The sequence below is a fragment of the Gopherus flavomarginatus genome, chromosome 6 (genome assembly GCF_025201925.1).
Source record: "Gopherus flavomarginatus isolate rGopFla2 chromosome 6, rGopFla2.mat.asm, whole genome shotgun sequence".
Classification (NCBI taxonomy): Eukaryota; Metazoa; Chordata; order Testudines; family Testudinidae; genus Gopherus; species Gopherus flavomarginatus.
In genome coordinates this window covers 46,057,148-46,081,810 of record NC_066622.1, presented here as the reverse complement: position 1 = coordinate 46,081,810, position 24,663 = coordinate 46,057,148, and the positions used below count along the sequence as shown (strand labels likewise).

The following is a 24,663-nucleotide window of genomic DNA, read 5'->3' as shown; positions in this document are numbered from 1 at the left end:
CCCAAGTAATTTTAGGCTGTTCCTGACCATCGTGGTGGGGAACCAATGGAGACCTTGTACTATGGTACTCATGGCTAAAAATGAGACAGACTGAAATGCCCTAGCCTGGGTGGAGTCCCGGAGAGCCCCAATGAATTCTATCCTTTGAGTTGGAACCAGGGTCGACTTCACCACATTGAGGATGAGACCAAGATTGCGGAACGTTGTTTGTACTAGATTCACATAGTCCTCCACCTGGGCTCAGGACCAGCACTTGATGAGCCAGTTGTCTAGGTATGGGAAGACTTGCACCTGACGCTTCCAAAGGCAGGCCACCATGACTGCCTTGCACTTGGTGAACACCCAAGGGGCTGACGACAAGCCAAAGGGGAGGACTGTGAACTAATTGGAGTTGGTGACCACAAATCACAGAAACCGTCTGTGGGACAGGGTTATGGAGACATGGAAGTACGCACCCTTCAAGTTGAGGATGGTGAACCAGTCCCCCAGATCCAGAGATAGAATGATGGAGGGCAGGGAGACCACGTGGAACTTCAGTTTCTTCATGAATTTGGTGATGTTTCGCAGGTCTAAAATAGGCCTGAGCCCGCCCTTGGCCTTGGGGATTAAGTAGTAAAGAGAATAGAAACCCCTGCCCCAGAACTCCAGAGGAACCTCCTCTACCACCCCCAGCTATGGAAGCATTTGCATCTCCTACACTAGAAGTTGCTCATGAGACAGGTCCCTGAAGAGGGATACGGATGGGAGGTAGGAGGATGTGAGGGAACAAAATTGAAGAGAATATCCCAATTCTACCGTGCTCAAGACCCATTGGTCTGAGGTTATTTGAGCCCAGGCATGGTAGAAATGGGATAGGCAGTTAACAAAGGGAGGGGAAGGATCCAAGTATTGAACTGGTGCTCCATCCAAAAGTTTGGTTTTGAGCCTGAGGGCTGCTTAGCTGAGACCTGCCCTTGGCTGGAGAAGGACTGAGATGGGTGCCTCCTCTTGCTTCTGTCCCGCTTCCTATTGTAGTCTTGTCTAGGAGGGGCAGGGTAGAAATGTTGGGTGGCTAAGGGCATGAATGTCTTTGCGGGGCTGGTGTTTGAAATCCCTTAAGACTATGTAGCCTTGAGTCTGTCTGTTCTGCAAAGAGTCTGGAGCAGTCAAAGGGCAGGCCCTGAATTGTATTCTGGACCTTGTGCGGGAACCCTGAGATCTGTATCCAAGAGCTGTGTGTCTCATGGCTATGGCGGTGGCCATGGTGCGGGTGGTGAAGTCAACTGAGTCCAGGGCGGCCTGAAGAGAGGTTCTGGCCACCACCTGTCCCTCCTCCAGAACGGCTCCAAATAGGAGTCCGCTGGAAGCAATTCCTGGAATTTGACCAGAGAGTTCCAAGAATTATAAGCACAGCGGCTCAGTACTGCTTGCTGATTTGCTATGCGAAGCTGGAGCCCCCCAGAGGAGTAGACTTTCTGACCAAAGAGGTCCAGATTCTTAGCATCCTTGGATTTGGGGAGAGACCCCAGTTGCCCACAGTGCTCTTTGTGGTTTGCTGCCTCCACCACCAGGATCCCGGGCTGGGGGTGGGTGAAGAGGTGCTCATACCCTTAGAAGGCACAAAGTACTTGCGCTTTGCTCACTTGGCTATCAGTGGGATTGAGGCTGGCGTATGCCACAGCACCTTGGTGGTATTTTGTATGGTTTTGATGAGAGGCAGAGCCACCCTCAAGGGCCCTTCTGGGACCAGAATATCCACCATGCGATCTGTGTCCTCAGAGATCTCCTCTGCCTGCAAGTTTAAGTTCTGGGCCACCCTCCTGAGTGTTCATAGCAGGCAGAGTGATGGAGGTGGCTGCTACTGGGGAGGACGAAGATGACACCCTCAGATGCACTGGGTCCTCTTGCCCTTATGGCTCAGGGGGATCCTCTTGGGCCGCTTGAGAGGTTCAGGAAGTGGTAGCAGCACCTGGTGCCACAGCCACTTCGGTGCTGGTGCTGACCTTCTCATCAGCCTGGGCTTGAGCATCCCTACGCTGGGGAGGTTTCACGGGCTACAGACATGGCCGATGGAGGGATTCACGCCTCCAACACCACCGACAGGGCCCTGGAACCAGGACCCTGGACTTGGCGGTAGGCCCATGGTGTCCAAATGGCCACTGTGTCGATCTCTGCCCTTGTGGAGGCCAGGATATTAAAGGCATGGGCTGTCCCTTGTCTTGTCCAAGGCAGTACTGGGAGTGATGCCAGCTCCACCTGGCAGCTAGTACCATGCGGAGTGCCCCAAGGGTCAGTCCTGGGGCCAATTTTGTTCAACTTCATTAATGATCTGGAGGATGGTGTGGATTGCACCCTCAGCAAGTTTGCAGATGACACTAAACTGGGAGGAGTGGTACGGATAGGATACAGAGGGACCTAGACAAATCAGAGGATAGGGCCAAAAGAAATCTGATGAGGTTCAACAAGGACAAGTTAGGAAGGAAGAATCCCATGCACTGCTACAGAGTGGCTAGGCAGCAGTTCTGCAGAAAAGGACCTGGGGTTACAGTGGATGAGAAGCTGGATATGAGTCAACAGTGTGCCTTTGTTGCCAAGAAGGCTTATGGCATTTTCGGCTATATAAGTAGGAGCATTGCCAGAAGATCAAGGGACGTGATCATTTCCCTCTGTTCAGCATTGGTGAGGCCTCATCTGGAGTATTCTGTCCAGTTTTGGGCCCCACACTAGAAGAAGGATGTGGAAAAATTGGAAAGAGTCCAGCAGAGGGCAATAAAAATGATTAGGCGGCTGGAGCACATGACTTATGAGGAGAAGTTGAGGGAACTGGGATTGTTTAGTCTACAGAAGAGAAGAATGAGGGAGGATTTGATAGCTGCTTCCAATTACCTGAAAGGGGGTTCCAAAGTGGATGGATCTAGACTGTTCTCAGTGGTACCAGATGACAGAACAAGAAGTAATGGTCTCAAGTTGCATTGGGGGAGGTTTAGGTTGGATATTAGGAAAAACCTTTTCACTATGAGGATGGTGAAGCACTGGAATGGGTTACCCAGGGAGGTGGTGGAATCTCCTCAGAGGTTTTTAAGGCCCAGCTTGACAAAGCCCCGGCTGGGATGATTTAGTTGGGGATTGGTCCTGCTTTGAGCAGAGGTTGGACTAGATGACGTCCTGAGGTCCCTTCCAACCCTGATATTCTATGATTTTATGAGTCCACCTTTGATTCCGAGGATAAGTCTGAATCTGATCAGGGAGGTGCAGATTGAGATGGTGCCAGAGATTGATACCACAACGAACGAGATCAGTGCCACATGATAGTGGGTTTTCCCCTATGTCGGATCGGTGTCTGTGCCAACCATGTTGCCCGTGCTGGACCTGGGGCCTGAGCTGGTGCACCTCCTGGTGGAGCAGGGAACTGCGCCGTCATGACAATCAGCTCCTTGTCCACCTCGAATGTGTCTGGTGTGGAGGGAGCATCCAAGTTTTCCCCACATCTTCCCGCACCGGGGAGTGACTGGACTTAACAGACCTCCCCGAGAGGCCAGAGTCGATGGCGCCAGTCTAGGCGGGCCCAAGGCTGGGTGTCCCAACGTGGGATGCATCTCATTAGTTCTCGCCTGCTCCCCTGCCCTAGCAGGGGAGCGCCTCCTATAAGCTTTCTTCTTCTTGTGCGGCACCGGTGACTGTGAGCAGTGCCTTGCACTAGAGTTGGTCCTCACTGTCAGGGGAATGGCGGTGTCGTGGCACTTTGACAGAGTCCTTTCTCGGTGCCAAGGCTTCCCTTACCGAGGCTGGTGCGCACCAAAGCTGGGTCAGACACCATCTGAGGCAGTTGGGGTTGAAGAGCTGATGCCATCAGAAGGAGCTTTAAGCAAAAGTCTTGCTCCTTCTTAGTTCTGGGCTAACCCCTTGCAGATTTTGCACCTGTGAGCCTGGTGTCCCTCTCCAAGACAGTTTAGACAGGAGTCATGTGGGTCTCCCTTTGGCATGGGCTTCAGGCAGGACCTGCAAGGCTTAACGCCCTGAGACTGAGGCATGCTCCAGTCCCTGAGACAGGAACAAAGTGGGGGGGGGGGGCGTAACCCACAGCTAAAACTTTAACTACAACACAGAACAGAAACTATAACTTTATCACTAACTATACCAGCGGTCACCAACACAGTACCCGCGGGCACCACGGTGCCCAACGGGGCGTCTAAGTGCCCCCGCGTACTGGCCAGCAGACGAGCATCTGCGAAAATGCCACTGACAAGCTGCGTCATCCAGAGACATCACCGCCGATTTTCAGAAGTATTTCGGCAGTGACGCCTCTGCATGACGCTGCTTGTATAAGTAGGGGTATTGCTGTGTAAGTAGAAGCATTGCCAGCAGATATACGGATGTGATCATTCCCCTCTATTCGACATTGGTGAGGCCTCATCTGGAGTACTGTGTCCAGTTTTGGGCCCCACACTACAAGAAGGATGTTGAAAAATTGGAAAGAGTCCAGCGGAGGGCAACAAAAATGATTAGGGGGCTGGAGAACATGACTTATGAGGAGAGGCTGAGGGAACTGGGATTGTTTAGTCTGCAGAAGAGAAGAAGGAGGGGGGATTTGATAGCTGCTTTCAACTACCTGAAAGGGGGATCCAAAGAGGATGGATCTAGACTGTTCTCAGTGGTAGCAGAGGACAGAACAAGGAGTAACGGTCTCAAGCTGCAGAGGGGGAGGTTTAGATTGGATATTAGGAAAAACTTTTTCACTAAGAGGGTGGTGAAGCACTGGAATGGGTTACCTAGGGAGGTGGTGGAATCTCCTTCCTTAGAGGTTTTTAAGGTCAGGCTTGACAAAGCCCTGGCTGGGATGATTTAGTTGGGAACTGGTCCTGCTTTGAGCAGGGAGTTGGACTAGATGACCTCTTGAGGTCCCTTCGAACCCTGATATTCTATGATTCTATGCTTGTCAGCAGCATTTCGGCGGCGACACCTATTGATGTTGCCGCTTGTCAGCAGAATTTCAGTGGATGCTCGTCCGCCACCACGGTCCTCCGTGGCTCATCGTCTGGCGCCCACCAGACAAAAAAGCTTGGGGACCACTGAACTATACTTTTAAACTATTTGCAGAGAGAAAAGAAAGAAATCACTAGAGAATCGCTTGCTAATGCAAGAGAGGAGCTGCTCCAATGACATCACTGGCAGTAAAAAGGAACTGAAGAGGCGGCAGGTCGGCAGGGACCTATATACATGGCCATGAAGGTGCCACTCCAGGGGGCTATACAGCTGACCCGACGGGTACCACCAGGGAAAAACCTTCTGCCGATCATGCATGCAGCACACGCACACACACACACACCCTTACTTGGAATTGACATGAGCAATCACTTGAAGACGAATAAAAATGTTACAGAAAAGGGCACTATGAATGTACTAATTCTGCTACAGTAAGAACAGAAGGTACAAAAAGTGCAATAAAACCTGTTCTCACTAGACTCCCAGGCTAGACAGATTGATATTTCTAGATAAATATCCAAACTTTTCATATTTGACTGAACCAAGCTAATCATCTCTTCAGGATCTCCCACTGCTACTATAATTATAGGCAGTGCTTGCAGTGCAGATTATTACGATTTTATTACAGACGCAACTTGTAGTACTGAATGTTATTAAGGTTGCCCTACACTTCCCAATTTAAGACTTCCCATTTTAAGACCCTGTTTTCAACTGCTTATAACTTAAACTAACTGTTTGGACTGAACTTTTCTATCCCTTGTGTCTGCCTAAGTCTGGGTGGTAGTCGTGGTTGTTTAATTTCAGTTAAAATAATTCAGAAACTTTTGAGAAAGAGGCTAGGAATCACACATTATTTCTCTCATGTTTCAAAATTCAAGTGACCATTTCTTTGAAAACCTCTAGCACTCCCATGCTTTAGAGCAGAAACTTGAAATTTCGCAGGGGGTGGCCTTTGTGTTAGCAATGAGCCTTTTGCCAATTGCTTGGTCCAAATTTGGCCAAACAATAAGTCTTTGAAAAAAATCACAGTTCTCACACTCTCACCAGAGACTTAGATTCTTCCAGCTAAATTCCCTGAAGATTCTGTCTGCACTGAGCATGCTTCAGACCACGACTCAGCAGGACTGTACCTGCCAGAGGCCATGACAAGTCCAGCTATCTGAACTAACAGCAAGGAGGCTGGCTCTACTGAGTTTTCCATGATTCCCTGCTGCGTAGAGACAGGGTGGAGGAGTAAGTTGCCTGATGTGAATGCAAATGGGACAAGAGCTAGATACGCAGTGGGGAAGGAGGTATAGATTGGGGCAAGGAGCCTGGGGTGGAGAGACTAGGAGTGGACGATAGTAAGGGGGGGAAGAGGAACGAAACTGGTATGGGGGTGGAGAGATTAGGACTGAGACCCGGGGGGAGATTGGGACTGGGAACCAATAGGTGGGGGCGGGTTAGACTGGATGAAGAGCTAGGGGGACACTATGATTGAGAGTCAGTGGGTCAGGGAAAGGAGATGGGAGGAATGTGAGACTGATTTGATAAAGAACTGAGATATAGGGGGAGACCTGGTACTGCCTGGGCAAAAAGACTGGGACAAAGAGTAGCAGGGTAACAGGAGAGACAGGATAGTGAGTTTGGATGAGGAGCCCATTTAGGAAGCCAATGGGGATAGGGAACGTGTGGTGGGGGGGGAGACTAGGGCTGGGATGGGGAGTTTGGAAGGGAGAGACTAAGACTTGCTTGGCAAGGAAACTGGTATGCGAAGCTTGGTGACTTGGACTGCTAGATGAAAAGGGTGGAGCTGGAATGAGGAACCAGCAATTGAGACAAGACAGAATTGGGAAAAGGAGAGGTTGGCAGGGATGGGACTGAAGGTGTCACTCTTGAGGGTAAAAGGCAGAACAGACTGTGCCAGCTAGAACACATTCCCTTCCAGAGCCTGGAATGGAACCCGATTACCAAGTTTCATCATTGCTCTGCTGTCAGCAGGTATCTCCAAACTCCACTGGCAAAAGGTGTCAAGTTCCCTCTACTGCATGACCACACAGAGAATGACAACCTAAGGCTGCTATCAGTTACGCCTTTAGCTCAGGTGGCAGAGGGTATGATGTATTTAACAGTCCCAATCCTGTTGATGATCCATGTATGTGGATTCTTTTCCTCCATTCTATATGATGCTAAACAAGTCATTTACCCAACCTTTTCACAGGCTGTCACTAACTGAGTAGTCCACATTTTCTGAGTGCCTAACTTGAGACCCTGCAGTCTGACTTGTAGAAGTGCTGAGCATTAACTACTGCAACTGAAATCAATCAGAAGCTGAGCTCCAAGCAAATGAAGTGCTATAAAATGCTAAATACTCTGAAAAATCAGGTTCTAGGTGTCTCAAATTGGGCACCCAGAATTAGTGGCTACTTTAAGCCTTAATCTCTCTCAGAGCCACAATTCCCTATCTGCAAAATGGGAATAATAATCCTCCCTCATCTCACAGGGGAGTTGTAAAAATATATTCATTTATATTGATGAAGCACTCAGACATCGTAGTGACGAGTGCCATAGAAAAGCCCATGTGGAAATTAACAATTCTGTCTTCAGAGCAGGGTTTCAATAGTATGCAGTAAATAAGCCATGGGGACACACAACAATAGAGAAAACAGTATCAAATAGCTGCTCATTAAGCAGGCACTTTCCATTCTGTTTGTCTACTGAGGCTCACATTGTCTGTTCCAATCTACTCACCTTCTCACTCCCAAACTCCGTTCTGTTCTCTGCTCCTCTCTCTCCCATCTTCACCCCTGCTACTCAACATCCTGACTTCCACAGCTCCCCTCTGTTCCTCAGCCTCCACTTTCAAGTCAACTTGCTTGATCATTCTCTTCCATTCTGCCACTACAGAAGCAGAAGCATTGAGAGCAAAGGAGAGAGTCTCCCTGCTCTTACTTCTGGTGCCTGGTGCCACAATGTCTCTTTGCTGCCGGGAGGTGCAATTGCAGGTAAAGTCATGCATGGCTCCTGCAGTCCTAGGATACAGCATGCTCAGTCACTGTGTCAGGATGGCACAGACAATCGCCAGTACATAGGAGCTCTGTAGTGGTAGTGGAGCACATTTTGTACAGACTCAATCTTCAGAACCTTTAACAAAACTCTACTAATCATGTCCAAACTGTGATTTTCCAGGGACTTATAAACTTGGCCAAATTTGAGAAGATTTTCACTGGGACAAAAGATCACTCTGACACCAGAGTGACCCATTTACCAAATTTCAAACGTCTGCTGCAAAGCATGGACGTGCTAGAGCAGGGGTTCTCAAACTAGGGGTCAGAACCCCATAGGGGGTGGTAAGGTTATTATATGGGGGGGTTGCAAGCTGTCAGCCTCTACCCCAAACCCCACTTTGTCTCTAGCATTTATAATGGTGTTAAATATATTAAAAAGTGCTTTTAATTTATATGCGGAGGGTCACACTCAGAGGCTTGCTATGTGAAAGGAGTCACCAGTACAAAAGTTTGAGAATCTCTGTGCTAGAGTATCTCAAAGAAAGAGTTGAGAATTTTTTAATGTGAGCAAAACTATGTATTTTTCCCTCACCTTGGTGTAAGAAATGGCTAAAACATTTTAGCTGAAACTTTCCAAAAACAGTCAACCCGAGAGAAGCAACTGACATGGGAAATATGAGTCTGAACGGTTTATGTTTGGCAAAGTTATAAGAAACTGAAAACAAGGTCTCATAATGGAAAGCACTGCATCTTCAACAGGCGTAACTACCAGCTTTGCCTACAATTAGTTGTACACATACAATTTTAAATACAGTCATACCAAAAAATGGCTACTTTTCTCTACTTTTCACAGTATCCCCAGAAAAGATGTCAAGATTCAAAATACACAGCTGCTCAACATCAAGAAAATATACAAGCCATCCACACAGAGGTCAAAATCTAGCAGACAGGCAATATACACAGGAGCTAAAAATAAACTAGTTCAACAATTTAAAAAAAAAACTCACTGAAGTACTAAAATGAAGAATTTTCAAGGAAAAAAATAAAGGCGGAAAAATCCCTTTCCATTGAAATATAAACTTGAAGCAGATTCTTCCATAGGTTCTCCCAACAAGAGTGACTTCATCAGGAAAGTGAATAGTGAACACATGCATTTTAACCATACAGAAATACTGGAAAGGTAGAAATGCTGCTTGGAATTACTTTATCTGATTTACTCCAACTTTATGCAGTCTGTTTCTGAGGCACTGTGTTGGTCACCTAGGAAACTGGTCAGTTTGAATGGTTCTTGTGTCAGAACTGTGAACACAGATTTATGCAGTGTACAATGTAACAATAAATGCGCAAGTGAATGAAATGCTCGACAACTTAGTGGAGTTTTATCAGAAGAAAAATGTAACTGAACACTATGTATGTTATATTTTTGAAAAAAAACAAAAAATTCATTAGACACTAGTGTTCATTAATATACTTTTACAAATTACATTGAAAATTACAGTATTTTAAACTAAAGCCAGTTGAATGTTGGAAATAGCTTGTGTCTTTGTATACTTAAGCATACATGAACTCACACAAAAATTCACAGCCAGCGTAAAGAGCCCTCCTAGTGCAAAATTTCCTTGATTAGACTATAAAATCTGTGAAATATAAAACGTTCAAAATATTCTCTCCCAGTTAAGTTTATTTTAAAAATTCTCTTATTTATATTTTGATAAAGTAAATGTATTTAAATTTGTTTAAAAAATCCTGAATTAAGAATTGTACAGACTTGTTTAGGCATTTGGGCTTTTTTGAAAAAAAGTCAAAATGCATGCAGCCTACATGCATGCAGGTGGAAAGGGTCTCTGAACCTTTGGGATGACTAGGAAGCAATGTTTATCAATTCAGAAGAGAATTCAGTACAATTATGTACGTCAAAATAATCGTAAATGGAAGTGGAATCTTAAGAGTGATGGAGAAAATGGGTTAGGGCTGCAACAGCAAGTTGGAAAGCCCTCATTCTCAAAACATTTTTAAAAATAGAGACTGTATTTACACTTACCTTTACATTGGGCTTCTTAATGGAAACTCCTCTGTACCAGCCTAAAACAGGACAAAATATACTGTATTAAATTGTGGCATTGCATTTCTTTATACTGAAATAATCTGACTGCCACTGGCAAAACAGTCCAAATGCTGAGGTAATCATTTACTCCTGAGGGCATTTTGTGCCAAAAAATTCTGTGCCAACAGAATTAAAATTCTGCACACAATATTTTAAAATTCTGCAAAATTCTGCAAATATTATTTCTCAAATAAATGTGGAGGCTCCAGCATAGCACTGGAGAGCACAGGCCACTAGCTGCACAGAGGTGGGAGATGACTGTACAGTTACTCCCCCTCACTCCCGAGGGACAGACTCAGCAGGGAGGCTGCACCCAACCCTGACACAATGCAAGAACTGGGACGGTGCCTCAACACCAGGTGCACCAGGTGTGGGCAGGCTGGCTCAGCAAGACAGTATCCAAGTGTGGAGGGGCTTAGTATTGGGGGATCCAGGTGTGGGTTGAGAGGGTTCTCTGTGGGGTAATCTGGGTGCAGGTGGCTCAGGGGGGTTCTGGATGCACAGGGGCTTGTTGGGGGGTTCTGGGTGCAATGGTAATGGGATTCTGTAGGGGGTACAGGTGAAGATGGTTGGGGCTCAACAGGGGGGAATTTCTGGGTTTGAGTGTATAGAGCTCGTCAGGGGAATCTGGGTGTGTGGGGCTCAGTGGGGTGGGATTCAGGTGCAACTGGTTGGGGCTAGGTGGGGTGGGGATACAGGTCTGGGTGGCTTAACGGGGTGGTCCAGGTGCAGGGGGAGTGGGACCCATCAGGGTGGGTTCTAAGTGCAGGGGGGTGAGGCTCGGTGAGAGGGTCTGGGTATGACGGGGTCTGGATTCCTGGGGGTTGGGCAGATGGAGGAGCAGCTCCCTGTATAGGGATCCCTCCCCCTACAGCTGAAGTGCAATGGGTGCATGAAGCACATTCCCTTCCAGAACTGGAATTGAACCCAGGATTCCTGAGTTTTAAAAATAATTATAAAACTCGAAGTTTGTCTCTCATACATCTCTAGAGATATGTCTACACAGATAACAGTCTTCAACTGCTACCTGTTAATCTGTGGGTGTGTACATATCCATTATGATAAAGTCTTTAACTATATGATCCTATACTATTGTTTCAATAAGACCCCTGCCTCATTCAGTGCACAGAATGGACAGTGCTCAGGGAATGAATCAGGGATGTGTACTGAATAAGGCTGTTGTCTGTAGGACTCATGCCTCAGTGTTGTGGGAGTTAGAAGGTGTATAGTGAATGAGCTAGTATAATTGCAGATTATCATAATGGATAGGCACACAGAGTAAATTAATGAATCACAGACAACCTTAATTCCGGCATTTCCTAACTACTGAGGTCTTGACATTGCAACCTTAAGATTCTTTTACTGTTATTTTTGTATATTATTATTACTATAGTACTGAGGTTTTCTCTTTTTAAAATAATCTCATAAAAATGTACATATAGCAAATTTTTCAATAATCAGCAATTCTAATATACTATTACTGTTATTAATCATTTGTATTATGGCTGCATGTAAAAGCTTTATTCAATATCAGGGCCTAAAAATGCTTGGCGTTTTACAAACACCAATAAAGAGGAGGCCCCTGCCCTGGATTATAAAATGTTCCCAGTCTCTACTATGATAGTATGTTAAAGAATCAAAAATAAATATTCATACACAGTTCCTCTGACCAAAAAATAAATAAAATATTACAGAATTAATTATGGCATCAATACTGACTCCATAGTTGAGAGTGAGTTGATTCTAGCACATAAAGGAGGCATACAGGTTTGTTATGGACAGAAAAACAAAGCATATCCTCTTTAAAATTATAGCAGTTCACATACAGAATAATTGTTGACAGTTTACAAGTAAATCTTTTAATTACTTAGGAATGAAAAATAATTAAAAATTAAGTACCCAGTGTCAGACCTTTGCCTCTAATAATCTTAGTAACAGAATAAAAGACTTTTCAAATTTCTCATACAAGTAAAACTAACTGAAATGTTACACATAGGCCATATTTGATTTTTTTCTTATTAATGGCCATTTTCCCCATTACTTTTCATAACTGAAAGTTTCTCTTTCAGAAGAGGCTAAAGGATACAATGGTCTGCCACAGAGAATTTCACGAAGAACAGCCATTTTTCAAAACAGTTGCTATTTCTCAGTGTTCTCAACAGTCTGGAAGCTATAACAGCCTTCAGATGGATGACATTTTGAGAAGCGTTTCTCTTATTCATTTTTCTCAATGACTCTTCCCTGGGACTGTGTGTAAAACCATCAAAGGAAAAGACCCTGAAGATCAGAAAGTTTAAAATAGCCATCTCTCTAAAGGGACACTGACTGATACGTCACTCCAACAACTGCCCAAAGATAGGCTGCAACTTTGCTCAGGCTTTTTACAAAAAATCCATATCAATTATTGCCAACTACATGACATCAAAAATCATGAGAACCCAAAAATCATGAGATTGAATTTAAAAAAAAAATTAATGGATTTGGGAGCCAAACTGTGTTTTTTAGTCAGTCTTTTGACTTTCCAACTCCCCTCTGCTATTTTGCCAGGGCGTGAGAGAGAGAATATCAGCTTGAAAAGTCAACCCTTAACTAATACTAAAATTTACTACACCCCCTCTCCCTGGCTTCTAGGATGGCAACTCTACTTACTCGCTCCATACCCCTAAGATGGGGAACAGCCTTCCATTTCCCATCATAGCCCTGCCTCTACCCTCTGAGTTTCCCCCTTTTCCATCATATTCCCCTCCTCATTCTTCCTCTGTGATCTGCCCTTGCATTCTCCTGTCCAATCACCTGCATGTTCATAAGTCAGGCACAAAAAAATCAAATGAACAATGAACATCCAAGAAAGGATATTTTCTTGCTACAAATCACAAAGAACTCTCCTTATGTATCAAGTTTTCCAAATATTTTATAATAAAGATTTATGTGAGCTGCAAAGATCTTTACATGCAAGAATGTCTTTAAAACATAATCACCTTGCTAACTGCAGGAAATCTCTAACGCAAGCAGAGTTTCCTATAACTCATTCAGCGCAATACTTTTATTTGTAAGTTTAATTTTAAAAAAATAATTCTCACATTCAAAGAAATTCAAAAATAATTTAAACCATTCTACATTGTTGTACAATTTAGATAATTGTGTTAATATATAAGTTATGTAGTAATAACAAATTAAGGTTTTTTAAAAACATCATAATTAACTGTCTAAATAACTGTTGGATGAAGTTTAACACACTCTGGCCAAAATGCCCAGGTTTATTAATTCAACATTTTTATGAACCAAAAGCACACCTTGCAGTTACAATTACTATAAAAGCAATGAATGGCAGATAGGCAGAAAAAGACAACAGCCAGTTATATTTTCTTAAGAGGGCAGGCAGGTCATGATGGATTTCTCCTACGATCCTCCAACTACCCCTTTACCTCCTAGCATCTGTCTTCAAACCAATTTCAAATTACATACCCATAACTATCCTCCAACAAACATTAGGAAATATGTCTTATATAACTCATACACCATGAATTCACAAGCTTAGACGTACAAATTTTTTGCTATCTGTGCTATCTCATTATCTCCACATTATCATCTCTTTTCCAAATGGTTTACTTCCATTGTTCACACATTGATCATGCATGCTGACCAGGCCATCTACCCCTTACTCAATGCTGGGACTTTCCTGTTTTTCTGTAACCGCCATTTGTCAATATATTTTGTATATCCATTGAATATGCATTTGTCAGTACATTTCTGTGGTCAGAACATTACCCTTGTCCTATACAGCAGCTATAATCATTGTCCAAGCTTACATAAGGGCAAGTCAACAAGACAACACCCATGCCGAGCCAAGACTAGATAAAAGTCAACCAGCCTAGCATAAGTATTATCTTGGTCTGTCCAAACTTATTCACTATACATGCCCCATACTTGTGATGTTTCCAACATTGCTAAAAATCACTGTGGATAAAAATAGATTTTTTTAATTTTTAAAAATCAGATTATTGTATTTAAATATCAGATTTTTACAATTATTTAAATTATAAGTTTTTCCTTTAAAAAATAAACCATATAAAATGAAATCTGAATTTAAGGCAAAGTATGTTTAGGCCTACATTTATTGCAATCTTTTAAAACATTTAAATAAAAAAATAAATATGCTGAATCCATGAGGCTTTATCAAAAATGTTGAGTTAAAGGCTTCCTTTCTATGTAAAGAAATAATCATGGAAAAACATCTAACTTTGAGGTTAAGCTTTATAAACATGGCACAAAAGGTCATGTATTGTATTAAGGCCTTGATGCAGTGGGGGACTGAGAGACTGTGCTAGGGGGTGCAAGAGACTGGCAAAGTCATCACAGTTTCTTGGACCCAGCCTCTGATTCCAGGAGACACCATCAAGTATCTCGTCAAGTTCATCTATTGAGACCATGTGTGTGGTCTCGTACTCCTATTTTATAGCTTCTCCCTACCTGAGCTCTGATTAGCTCAGTTCTCAAATTATGAATATTCATACTCCAACCAACATGGAAACTTATGCTTCAGTGCATGGAAAAACACTGATCTGCCCAGTAACTATTAGCCCTTGCTTCTCAATAGTTCTGGGCCCTTTGAGTAAATGGCCTTGCTCTGTCCCCTTCCATGTGTACACGGACAGAGAGACAAAAAGAAATCCATTAAATTCTTCACAGCCTCCCTCTCTGTAAATAAAATACTGAAATGCAAAAGGCATGTGGGTTACACAAGCAGAAGTCTTGCGTGGTTGTTGTTCATTTTTGTTTTTCTGGGGGTTAGGGTGCGTGTGTGTGTGTGTGTGTGTGTGTGTGTGTGTTATGTAATAAGGTGGAAAGAACAGAGCGTACAACCAGAAAGGAGCAACACTGGTGTCAAAAGCAGGACACTGTAGGGAAAAAGTAGTAACATTCTTCCAAGTGAAGCTTCTAGTGTTGATTTCAAAACCTGTGTAGTGGAAAAAAGAACTGCCATGGTTAGAGGTCATAAAAAAGACCCTCTCTGGGAATATTTTCAATAAATTTCTGTACCTTTATGTAAAAAAGGAACACGTTCAGGGGCTGGTTCCAACACAGGACACATCACCTCCTTCATCAGGTTTTAGGAAGAAGTCCTCTGCTTCTTTGTATTGGTGGGTACAAGCTACAAACTGGACATTTGTCCCTCGTGTGTCCTTCCCCCTAGGCAGATTAAGCAGCTTTTGTGCCTGTCCATGACAGGGAAAATTGCCCTGCAGGTGGCACACTACTTGAAACCTGTTGATTTTTTCATAATAAATTCCCAGATCACTACACTAAATACATACAACGAACTAAATTATCTATAACTATATACATCAAGCTTTCCAGAAAACGCTGGCTAACCAATGTAAATAACTACGTGGAGCTCTGACTCTCACCATTGGTAGTCAAAAGGAACCAAGAAGGAGATATACCCCTTTTTATAGCCCCAGCACAACTCACAAAAAGTTGTGGCCATGGTGCGGGTGGTTGAATCAACTGAGTCCAGGGTGGCCTGAAGAGAAGTCCTGGCCACCACCTGTCCCTCCTCCAGAACGGCTCCAAACTCTGAACGGGAGTCTGCTGGAAGCAATTCCTGGAATTGGGCCAGAGAGTTCCAAGAATTATAAGCACAGCGGCTCAGTACTGCTTGCTGATTCATTATGTGAAGCTGGAGCCCCCCAGTGGGGTAGACTTTCCAACCAAAGAGGTCCAGATTCTTAGCATCCTTGGATTTGAGGGAGGCCCCAGTTGCCCCCGGTGCTCTTTGTGGTTTGCCGCCGCCTCCACCACCAGGGTCCCAGGCTGGGGGTGGGTGAAGAGGTGCTCATACCCTTAGAAGGCACAAAGTACTTGCGCTCTACTCACTTGGCTATCAGTGGGATAGAGGCGAGCATGTGCCACAGCACCTTGGTGGTATTTTGTACAGTTTTGATGGGGGAAGAGTCATCCTCGAGGGCCCTTCTGGGACCAGAATATCTACCATGGGATCCATGTCCTCACAGACCTCCTCTGCCTGTAAGTTCAAGTTCTGGGCCACCATCCTGAGTAGGTCTTGATGGGGTCTGGTGTCCATAGTGGGCAGAGTGATGTTTTCTAGTGAGACTTTTTAAGTGACTCATTTTTCCATAGGAATAGGAGTAGGTCTCTGATCCGCTAATTGGATTGCTTCAAAAGCAGTAATGAATAGTGGAGAGTGTTAAAAGGATTGGAAGGAGAGAAAGAAACAGGCTTCACACATCCATAGACCCGCTTAAGTGTAATAGTAAAACCAGTTTATACTCATTTTTCTATTATACCTCCCTCAATTTTCTTCCTTTATATTGAGATACAATCAATGACAAGGAGTAAAGAAGCCTTGCAAAAAGGCATAAAACACAAATTTGAGGTTACAATGCTAACAATATAAAGGAATTAAAACCACCTAAATAGAATAGGAAAATTATGGTAGGTCGCATTGGGAAATCTGCTCAATATAAATAAGGAAAAGGAGAATATGATGAATAATTCAGTAGTGATTTACAATGAATGATAAAAAAACACTGCAGCAGGAGACAAAGCTCCTCATTTCCTTGAGATCACTTCCAAATTCTCAAATGATAAGACCAATGAGAGTAAAACAACTGCATCACTATATTAAAGAGAGAAAAAAAAGAAGTTCAAGAGCGACAGCTAGGCACATACCCAAGCAGCAGTATTTTTTACTTCCTCTCCCAGTGATGAGGTCATAATTAGATGGGCCAATGACATTTCATATCTGGACAAACATTATAAATTCAAACTCAAATTCTGAGGTTAACTGAAAAATGCCTGTTGAAGCGTCAGTCTGCCTTCACTTCCATAAAGTGATGCTTTAATTTAATTTTTTGTTTAAAAAAAATAATGATCTATTCAGTGGTCTGAAATTGTCTTCTGTGTGTCTTACAATAAAATGTTTTGTTCTTTATTAACACTGTTCTAAACTGTAAGACTAATACACTGCATGTGCTAAACTTACTTTATTGTAAGGGTGATTGTCTATTAACAACAAAAGTTGCACCTCTAGAAGCACAAACACAAAATATGAACCAATACTATCCAGCTAATACTATCAGTTACCTGATGACGTAACAGAAAAAAGTCCTTATGACAGAAGTACAAAAATATCACAAGACTAGAAGATACAGTAATCATTTTACCTGATGCTGTTTAGTTATTTAAATCTAATGATATTTAAATTCATTTTCTGTTTGCATGCATTGCTTGAAAATAGCCATTATATTCAATAATCTACTATAACAAAAATGTTAATATTCCATGCAATACAATATTTTTCAATTCTAATCCTCCTTCCCTTTTAGCTTTATGTATATTCTATACAAGGGTTTCATTTTTAAAATGCTGTGCATTTCAAGGTTTAATCAAAATTTCAAAGTTTATGGTGTTCTTGCACATTTATATCACAACTAAATTCCCAAGGAGGTTAAGGCGACCACTTTTAGAGTGCAACAAAAAAATTGTACTATATATTTTAATCAAGATCATAAGTGGCATTAAAGTTACATACAACCCATAATGGCACTAAAATATTCAGTAACCAAGTGATGTTGTAAAATAACCATTTTAATATTTTAAAAATAAATGGCATAGGAAATATGAAAAATATCAATATATAAATATGTATTTAATTACCCACAATATATTTCCTTGCACATTAAGTCAGTTGTATACAATCCGGCTTCTCAAGCTGTAAATTGTGTTTTTTCTCAACCTGAAAAGGGGGAAGGGAAGACTGTTTCTGTTACTGAAACCACCCATTAAAAAAACCTCAGGCCTCAGAATGATTAGGTTTTATCAAATAACACATAAAAATACACTTCATAAGCATAATTATTCCTCAAACACACATTTTCCAAAATGTAAAAAGCTTGCATTCTTTAAAAAACAAACAAGACCATATTAGTAGATTCCCCACCTTATAAACTACTTGGACCTACCATTAGATAACAAGCACTGCCTAGAATCTCTGCAACACTGCGTGCTGAAGCCCATCTCTCACTAAACCCCTTATATCAGGGCTTGTGAGGCAATCCACAGAAGAAGTTACTCACCTTGTGCAGTAACGATGATTCTTCAAGATGTGTGCCCCTATGGGTGCTCCAGTATAAGTGTCCCTGTACTGCTGATAGGAGAAAATTTTGGTAACAGTGTCCATTAGGCCCACACATGTGGTGTCATTCCTCATGCTGCCCAAGAGGCTAGTCAGCGCATGTGGGCTAGCCCCCCTCAGTTCTTTCTCTACTGCAGAATTATTTACAAGAATTCCAAAGTAGAGGGGAGGAGGACAGGTTGCGGAGCACCCATAGGGATACACATATAGAAGAACCATCGTTACTGCATAAGGTGAGTAATTTCTTCTGCTTTGAATAGTGTTCCTATGAGTGCTCCGCTGTAGGTGACTCCTTCTGGAGGGCTGGAATTTCAGAGACAGGTCAGTCACAGATGACAGTACTGTGAAGCTGAAGATGGCATCAGATGCAGGATCGCCGATGATCACAAAATGTTCTGCGAAAGCGTGGACCGACACTCATGCCGCCTCTATACAGATCTCTGAGATAGGGACATTCTTGAAGAAGGCGACAAATTAGGAGATCTGGTGGAATATGTACGAATTGTATATTGCGAACTTGGTAACAGTGTCTGATGCAGTTTCAGACCCACTTGGAGAGTCTTTGTGCTGATATTGCTGAGCCCTTGGATCTTTCCGCAAGGGGGAGGAAAAGCCTGGGAGACTTCCTTCATCCTGTCCAGGTAAAAGGCTAGAGCACTCCTGATATCTAGAGAGTGTAATATAGCCTCTCTGTTGTTTCAGTGAGGCTTGGAGTAAAAGGTTGGAAGATGAATCAACTGGTTGATGAAGATTGTGTTAGCAATGAATTTCAGATGTGGCCTGAGTGTAACCTTGTCCCAAAAGAATACCATGTAGGGGGAGATGTGCCATTAGAGTTATTTCTCCTATTCAAGTGGTTTTCATTGAGAGGTAAATAGGTGAACAGGTGGCCATGGGTTCGAAGAGAGGTGTAGTCAGTCCTTTCAGCACCAGAATTAGGTCCCATGTGGGAATAGGAAATCGAGGTTATAGGAGGAGGTTTACTATACCCTTGAGGAACCTTTTAGAAGTCAGGTGTGACAGCACCAAGTATCCCTATACTGGTAGGTTGATGGTTGTTATCACTGCTAAGTGGACTCACAGAGCTTAGAGGTAGCCCTGATTTTTTTTAGGGAAAGTATACAGTCTAAGGTATGTGGAAGAGTAGAGTATTTCACGGAGATTTGGTGGGAAGTACACCAAATCTGAAACCTGGACCATTTTTGCAGATAGGTATGTTTGTGTCGAGGACTTTCTACTGTGTAATACCTCCCCTTACACCTCCTTCAAACAGGAGCTTTCTAGGTGTTTGAACCAAGAAGGAGCCACACCTTGAAACAGAGAATCCCCAAGTTGGGATGTAAGGTACATCCTCTGTCCTGAGAGAGGAGTCCAGAGTGACTGGGAGAGAGATGCAACAGGTAAGGGTACCAGATCTGTCATGGACAAGAAGGAGCAATTAGAAAAACATGTGTTCTCTCTCTTTATTTTCAGTAGGACCTTCAATAGCAGGGGAAAAGGAAGAAAGGCACAAAGGAGGTCCCTCTCCCTGCGGGAGGTGGAAACCATTGCCCAAGGAGTGTTCTCCTATTCCCACTCTGGAGCAGTAGCATGGACATTTCTGGTTCAGGTAAGTACTGCAGTGAACAAATCTCTGGTCAGTGCCCCCATACCGCCTGAATTGATCATAGGTCTAGCTGGGACTGCGTCTAGCTCCCACTTTTGGTCGTGTGGGAATTTGTGACTGCGGCTGTACGCTACGGAGTTTTGTGTGCCCGGGAGGTAGGCTCCTGAGATCGTGATGTCATGGGAGATACACCAGTTCCACAGCCTCATTGCTTCTGTACAAGGGGAGGGTGCCCTGGCTCACTCTTGTTGATTTATGTAATACATGCAGACTATGTTGTCTGTTAGAACTCTCGCGTGTGATCCTTTAATCAGTGCCAGGAAGTGGGTGCAGGCATTCCTAACGGCTCTGAGCTTAAGGAGACTGATGTGAAGGAACACCTCTGTGGGTGACCACTTGCCTTGTGTGGTGAGGTTGTTTAAATGTGCACCCTACTCTGCGTGATGAATCAGTGATGAGAAGCAACAATGGGTGAAGTTGCGAGAAGGGAATCCCTCTGCAAACATTAGCCGGGTCTTTCCACCAATCTAAGGAGTTTTTGATCCTGGAGGGTAGTGACAGGGGTTTCTCTAACCTGTCCCTGTTTGGTCTGTAAACTGAGCTGTACCACATCTGAAGGCATCGCACATGAAGCCAGGCATGTGGTATTACCACTGTGCTCGCTGCCATATGCCCCAAGAGTTGGAGGCAATGTCTGGCTGATATTTGTGGGCTCTATAAGTGTAACCACGGAGAGAAATCTTTGTTGAGGTAGAAGAGTTCTGGCCTGTAGTGAGTAGAGGTCTACACCTATGAATTCCTGGTGCTGTACTGGAACAAGGGTTGAATTCTGGGCATTGATCTGTAGGCCCAATTCTGTAAAAGGGCATACTTTAGCCTTGGTGACTTGCTGAGCCTCCAGGAGAGATGGGGCTCTCAGGAGACAATCGTCCAGATAAGGGTAAATCAGGTTTCATTGGGAGTGTAATTTCATGGCTACTATTGAGAGAACCTTGGAAAATACTTTCAGGGCCAATGATAGTCTGAAGGGGAGCACTGTGAATTGGTAGTGCTCTTGTCCTAGAGTGAATCTAAGAAATCACAGCCGATTGAGATATGAAAGTAGTCATCCTTAAGGTCAAGGGCCAAAAACCAGCCTCTCTGTTCCAATGATGGAATGATTGTTGCTAGAGTGACCATCTTGAATTTTTGACTTTTGACAAACTTGTTGAGAGCTCTGAAGTCTAACATGGGGCTCCAGCCTCCCTTCCTCTTGGGTATTAAGAAATACCAAGAGTAGAACCCTTTGCCTTGTAGATGTTGAGGTACCAGTTCTATGGCTCCTAACTGGAAGAGATGATCTCTTTCTTGAGATGTGTCCGGGGTAGGAAGGTAAAATGGATGAAGTACCCAATGTGAATGATATCTAGGACCCATTGGTCTAATGTTATGCACTCCCAGGCACTGCAGAAGGCTGCCAATCAGTGGCCAAATGGGTGTACAGCATTTTCGGCCGTAGTGGTTGGGGGGAAAAGTGGTCTATCGACACCTCAACCAGCCTTTCAAAAACTGGTGTTTGGAAGTAGATGGCTGGGATGAGGAAAATTGCTGCCCAGATGGTTTATGCCTAGAAAATTTACTTTTCTTTCTCTGCAGCTCATAGTGGCGTTGAGTCAGATATTGGGATGTGTGTGATCTATGCTGAGATTGGGGACTGAATCCTCCTTTTTTGTCCTGGCAAGAAATGCCCAGAGAATGGAGAGTGGCCCAAGAGGGCTTGAGCGTGAAGGGAGGCATCAATATTTTCTTAGAAGAGTTTTGTGCCCTCAAAAAGGAAAGTCTAACAGTCGACTATACCTCCTTTGGGAAGCCCGATAGATGGAGCCACGATGTTCATCACATCACCACTACCATGGAGATGGAACTAGCTGTCAGCTGCATTGAGGGCAGACTGCAGTGTTGTCTTTGCCTCTAATTGGTCCTCCTGGATAATGGCCTTAAATTGGTCACAGTGTGACTCCAGCAGTCATTCAATAAAATGATTCAGTTTTGAATAATTTATATAATCATATTTTGCCGTGAGAGCTTGGTAGTTGGCTATACAGAATTGAAGCATGGCCGAGGAGCACACTTTTCTTCTGAAAAGGTCCAGATGCTTTCAGTCCCTATCATAGAGAGTGGATCTCATCTGGTGTTGACGGCCACAGGAATTAATAGTGTCCACCACGATGGAGTTGGGTGGAGGGTGGGAGAAGAGGAATTCAGATTCCTTAGCTGGGACTTAGTATTTTTGTCCAACCGCTTGCAAGTAGGCACTACCAATGCTGGGGTTTGCCAGATGGTTCTTCCCGGATCCAAGATGGGCTTATAAATAGGAAAGATGATCTTTGAGGAAGAGGATGAATGGAGAATGCCAAGGAGACAATGGCGGGTGTCTTCGGCTACTTCCAGTTGTATCTGGTGAGTGTATGTAACTCTCTTTATTGCATCAGCCAGAAATGGTGGGGAAGGCATGACGGCTTCTTCCAGCGAGGAGGAGAATATGGTCCCCAGGGTCACTTCTTCCTCAGCACTGCCCTCATGTTCCTCAATGTCGTCTTATAGAGGCTCTGAAGCTACAGATGTTGCAGCCAAAGGGGTGCATTAAGTGCCTTAAGAGTTCTTGAGTGAGGCTTGAAGCTCAAGAGGCATGAGGCGATATGCCACCTGAGGGTCCCAATATGGCCACTGGGGTTGTGGTGGCATAGAGCCAGGTAGTGGCGCTCAAGCCAGGATGGTGGTGGTGAGGCCATCTGAGGGCATACTCTAAGGGCCTGTTGATACTGGGCACCATATGGAGCCTGGGAGGAGTTGCGTGACGCCACCTCCTCTGGCTCAGTATCTGAACCCTTGCTAGAGAGCTGGGGAATGTGGCATGGCAGTGGGGATGATTTCCGTGCTAGGCAGAGGCTTGGTGTGGAAGTCCCAATAATAAGATGCAGAGAGACTGGTACATCCAATATGCGGAGGTTTCTAGAGTGGTGGAATTCTGCTGGTACCGACTGGCTCGATGCCAATGGTGGAGCCGGGGATCTTGCCTGTTCTGGTTGCTCTGGTGCTATATGAGGCACTGATGACAGTACCAAAACAGACTCACGTAATGGGAGACCCTTTTTAGTGGAGTGCTTACTCCTGTCCCTCGGTGCCAATGACTCGGTGGGCATGTCAACAAGTACCTACTGCTGTCGGTTTCTGTAAGCCATGGGTACCTGATTGGGAAGGTCTCTGTGCCAAGAGTGCCGAAGATATCGAGCGCAATGGGGATCACTTATGGCCAACTTGGGGCTCACTTTGGGGGCTTCCGCCTTCTTCTTTAATGATTTGTGAAAAGGGTCAGCAGCTTGCTTCTTCAATTCATAGCCTTTAAATGTAGAGGACTGTGGAGAAGACTCACTGTCTGCCAAATGACTCATACTGCAGGCCCTGAGAGGGTCTGAGAGCCACCTCCATGCAAATAAATTTTTGTTGGAGCTCTCTGATCTTACATGAACTTGGCCTGAGCTGCTGACAGAGACCACACTTCTGCTGGATGTGGCCTTCCGCAAAGCAGCGAATGCACTGGGAGTGCTTGTCTTCAACCGGGATTGCCTCCCTTGCAAGTAAGACACTTCTTGAAGCCTGGTGAACTGGATATACTCAGTAGGATAAAGAGTCTCCAATGACAAAGAAGAAGCAAGGGAGGTGGAGTTCTTTTTCTTTTAAGAGAAAAAACAGGGTAAAGAAAAAACTACAACTATACTAATTTAGAGACTAATTAACTATAGAAATGCAAATAGAAAGTAAAGATCCTAACAGACTGCGAATAGCTCCATCTCTAGCCAGGGGCAGTTCAGAGGGAACTGAGAGGGGTTAGCTCAGGCGCTGACTAGCCTCGTGGTGCATCACAAGGAGATGATAAAGGACACTTACTGAAGTTCTCCAATCAGCAGCACAGGGATGCAAGCACACCTACAGTGGAGCACCCATAGAGACACTAATTGACAACTTTATGGTTGTCTTCCTCATTTCCTGCACTGGGGGGAATACTTCCTTGGACAGAATTACAGCTTAAGGCCCATATACACCTCTCAGTCTAATTTACTCCAAGTAAAGGAGCCAGAGTAGGGATGAGGATCTCATGCTAAATATTTTTTCTTTGCTTTTTCTCGTTTGTTTGTTTAAAATTTCTATGTCACTGTAAAGCATTACCATGAATATAATATATACCTGAAAGGAAGACTTGGGAAGTCTTTGCTATTGGTCGACAGGTGTGCCATGTTTTTAAATACTGAAGAAAAAATTAATTTTCCTGTCCTTCCTCCTGCAACCATCATATTTTGTTTAGAGGAAATTGTGGCAATCTCCTTCATAAGCAAAGATTTGGGAAAGAAGTTGGACTTTTAATTTTAAATAGCAGAATAGAAGACAGCAAAGAAGATGAAATGTGTTCCACCAGTCATGTTTCAGCATCTTCTTGTTCTGGGCTCACCGAATGATTTTTTTATGTGGGATCATTCATGTTGGCTAAGTAATAGTAAAGTTTCAGAGTTTTTCTCATTTTTTGATGTTTTTCTTTTGTGGTTCCATTTCTTTATTAATTGAATCAAATCAGATTTCCATTGAGACTAGAAAAGTTTCAACTTTGATTACTAATTTCCCTTTAAATTTCCTGCAATTACTTTTGTAAGTTGTGCGCCTCTTTGTAAAGTTGTTATATACAAACTTTACTATATTTTGATAAAAAGTCCTCATTATGCGCATTGCACATTTTAACATACCTATGGTAGTAATGTCAAATTGCATACCTGTCAACACTTCCTAGCAAAAAAACTACAGGTTCTGTTTTATA

General features: G+C 43.7%; 1 protein-coding gene across 8 annotated transcripts in view; it reads right to left on the bottom strand.

The window, feature by feature from the left end:
* The window catches only part of DOCK3 (dedicator of cytokinesis 3), a 603,350-nt gene that overhangs the window by 497,471 nt on the left and 81,216 nt on the right, over positions 1 to 24,663 (bottom strand). For all 8 annotated transcript variants that reach the window (XM_050957666.1, XM_050957672.1, XM_050957667.1 and 5 more), the window contains exon 3: positions 9,991 to 10,031. In XM_050957666.1, the coding sequence (XP_050813623.1) occupies positions 9,991 to 10,031 (41 nt within the window). The remainder of the gene's footprint in view (positions 1 to 9,990; positions 10,032 to 24,663) is intronic.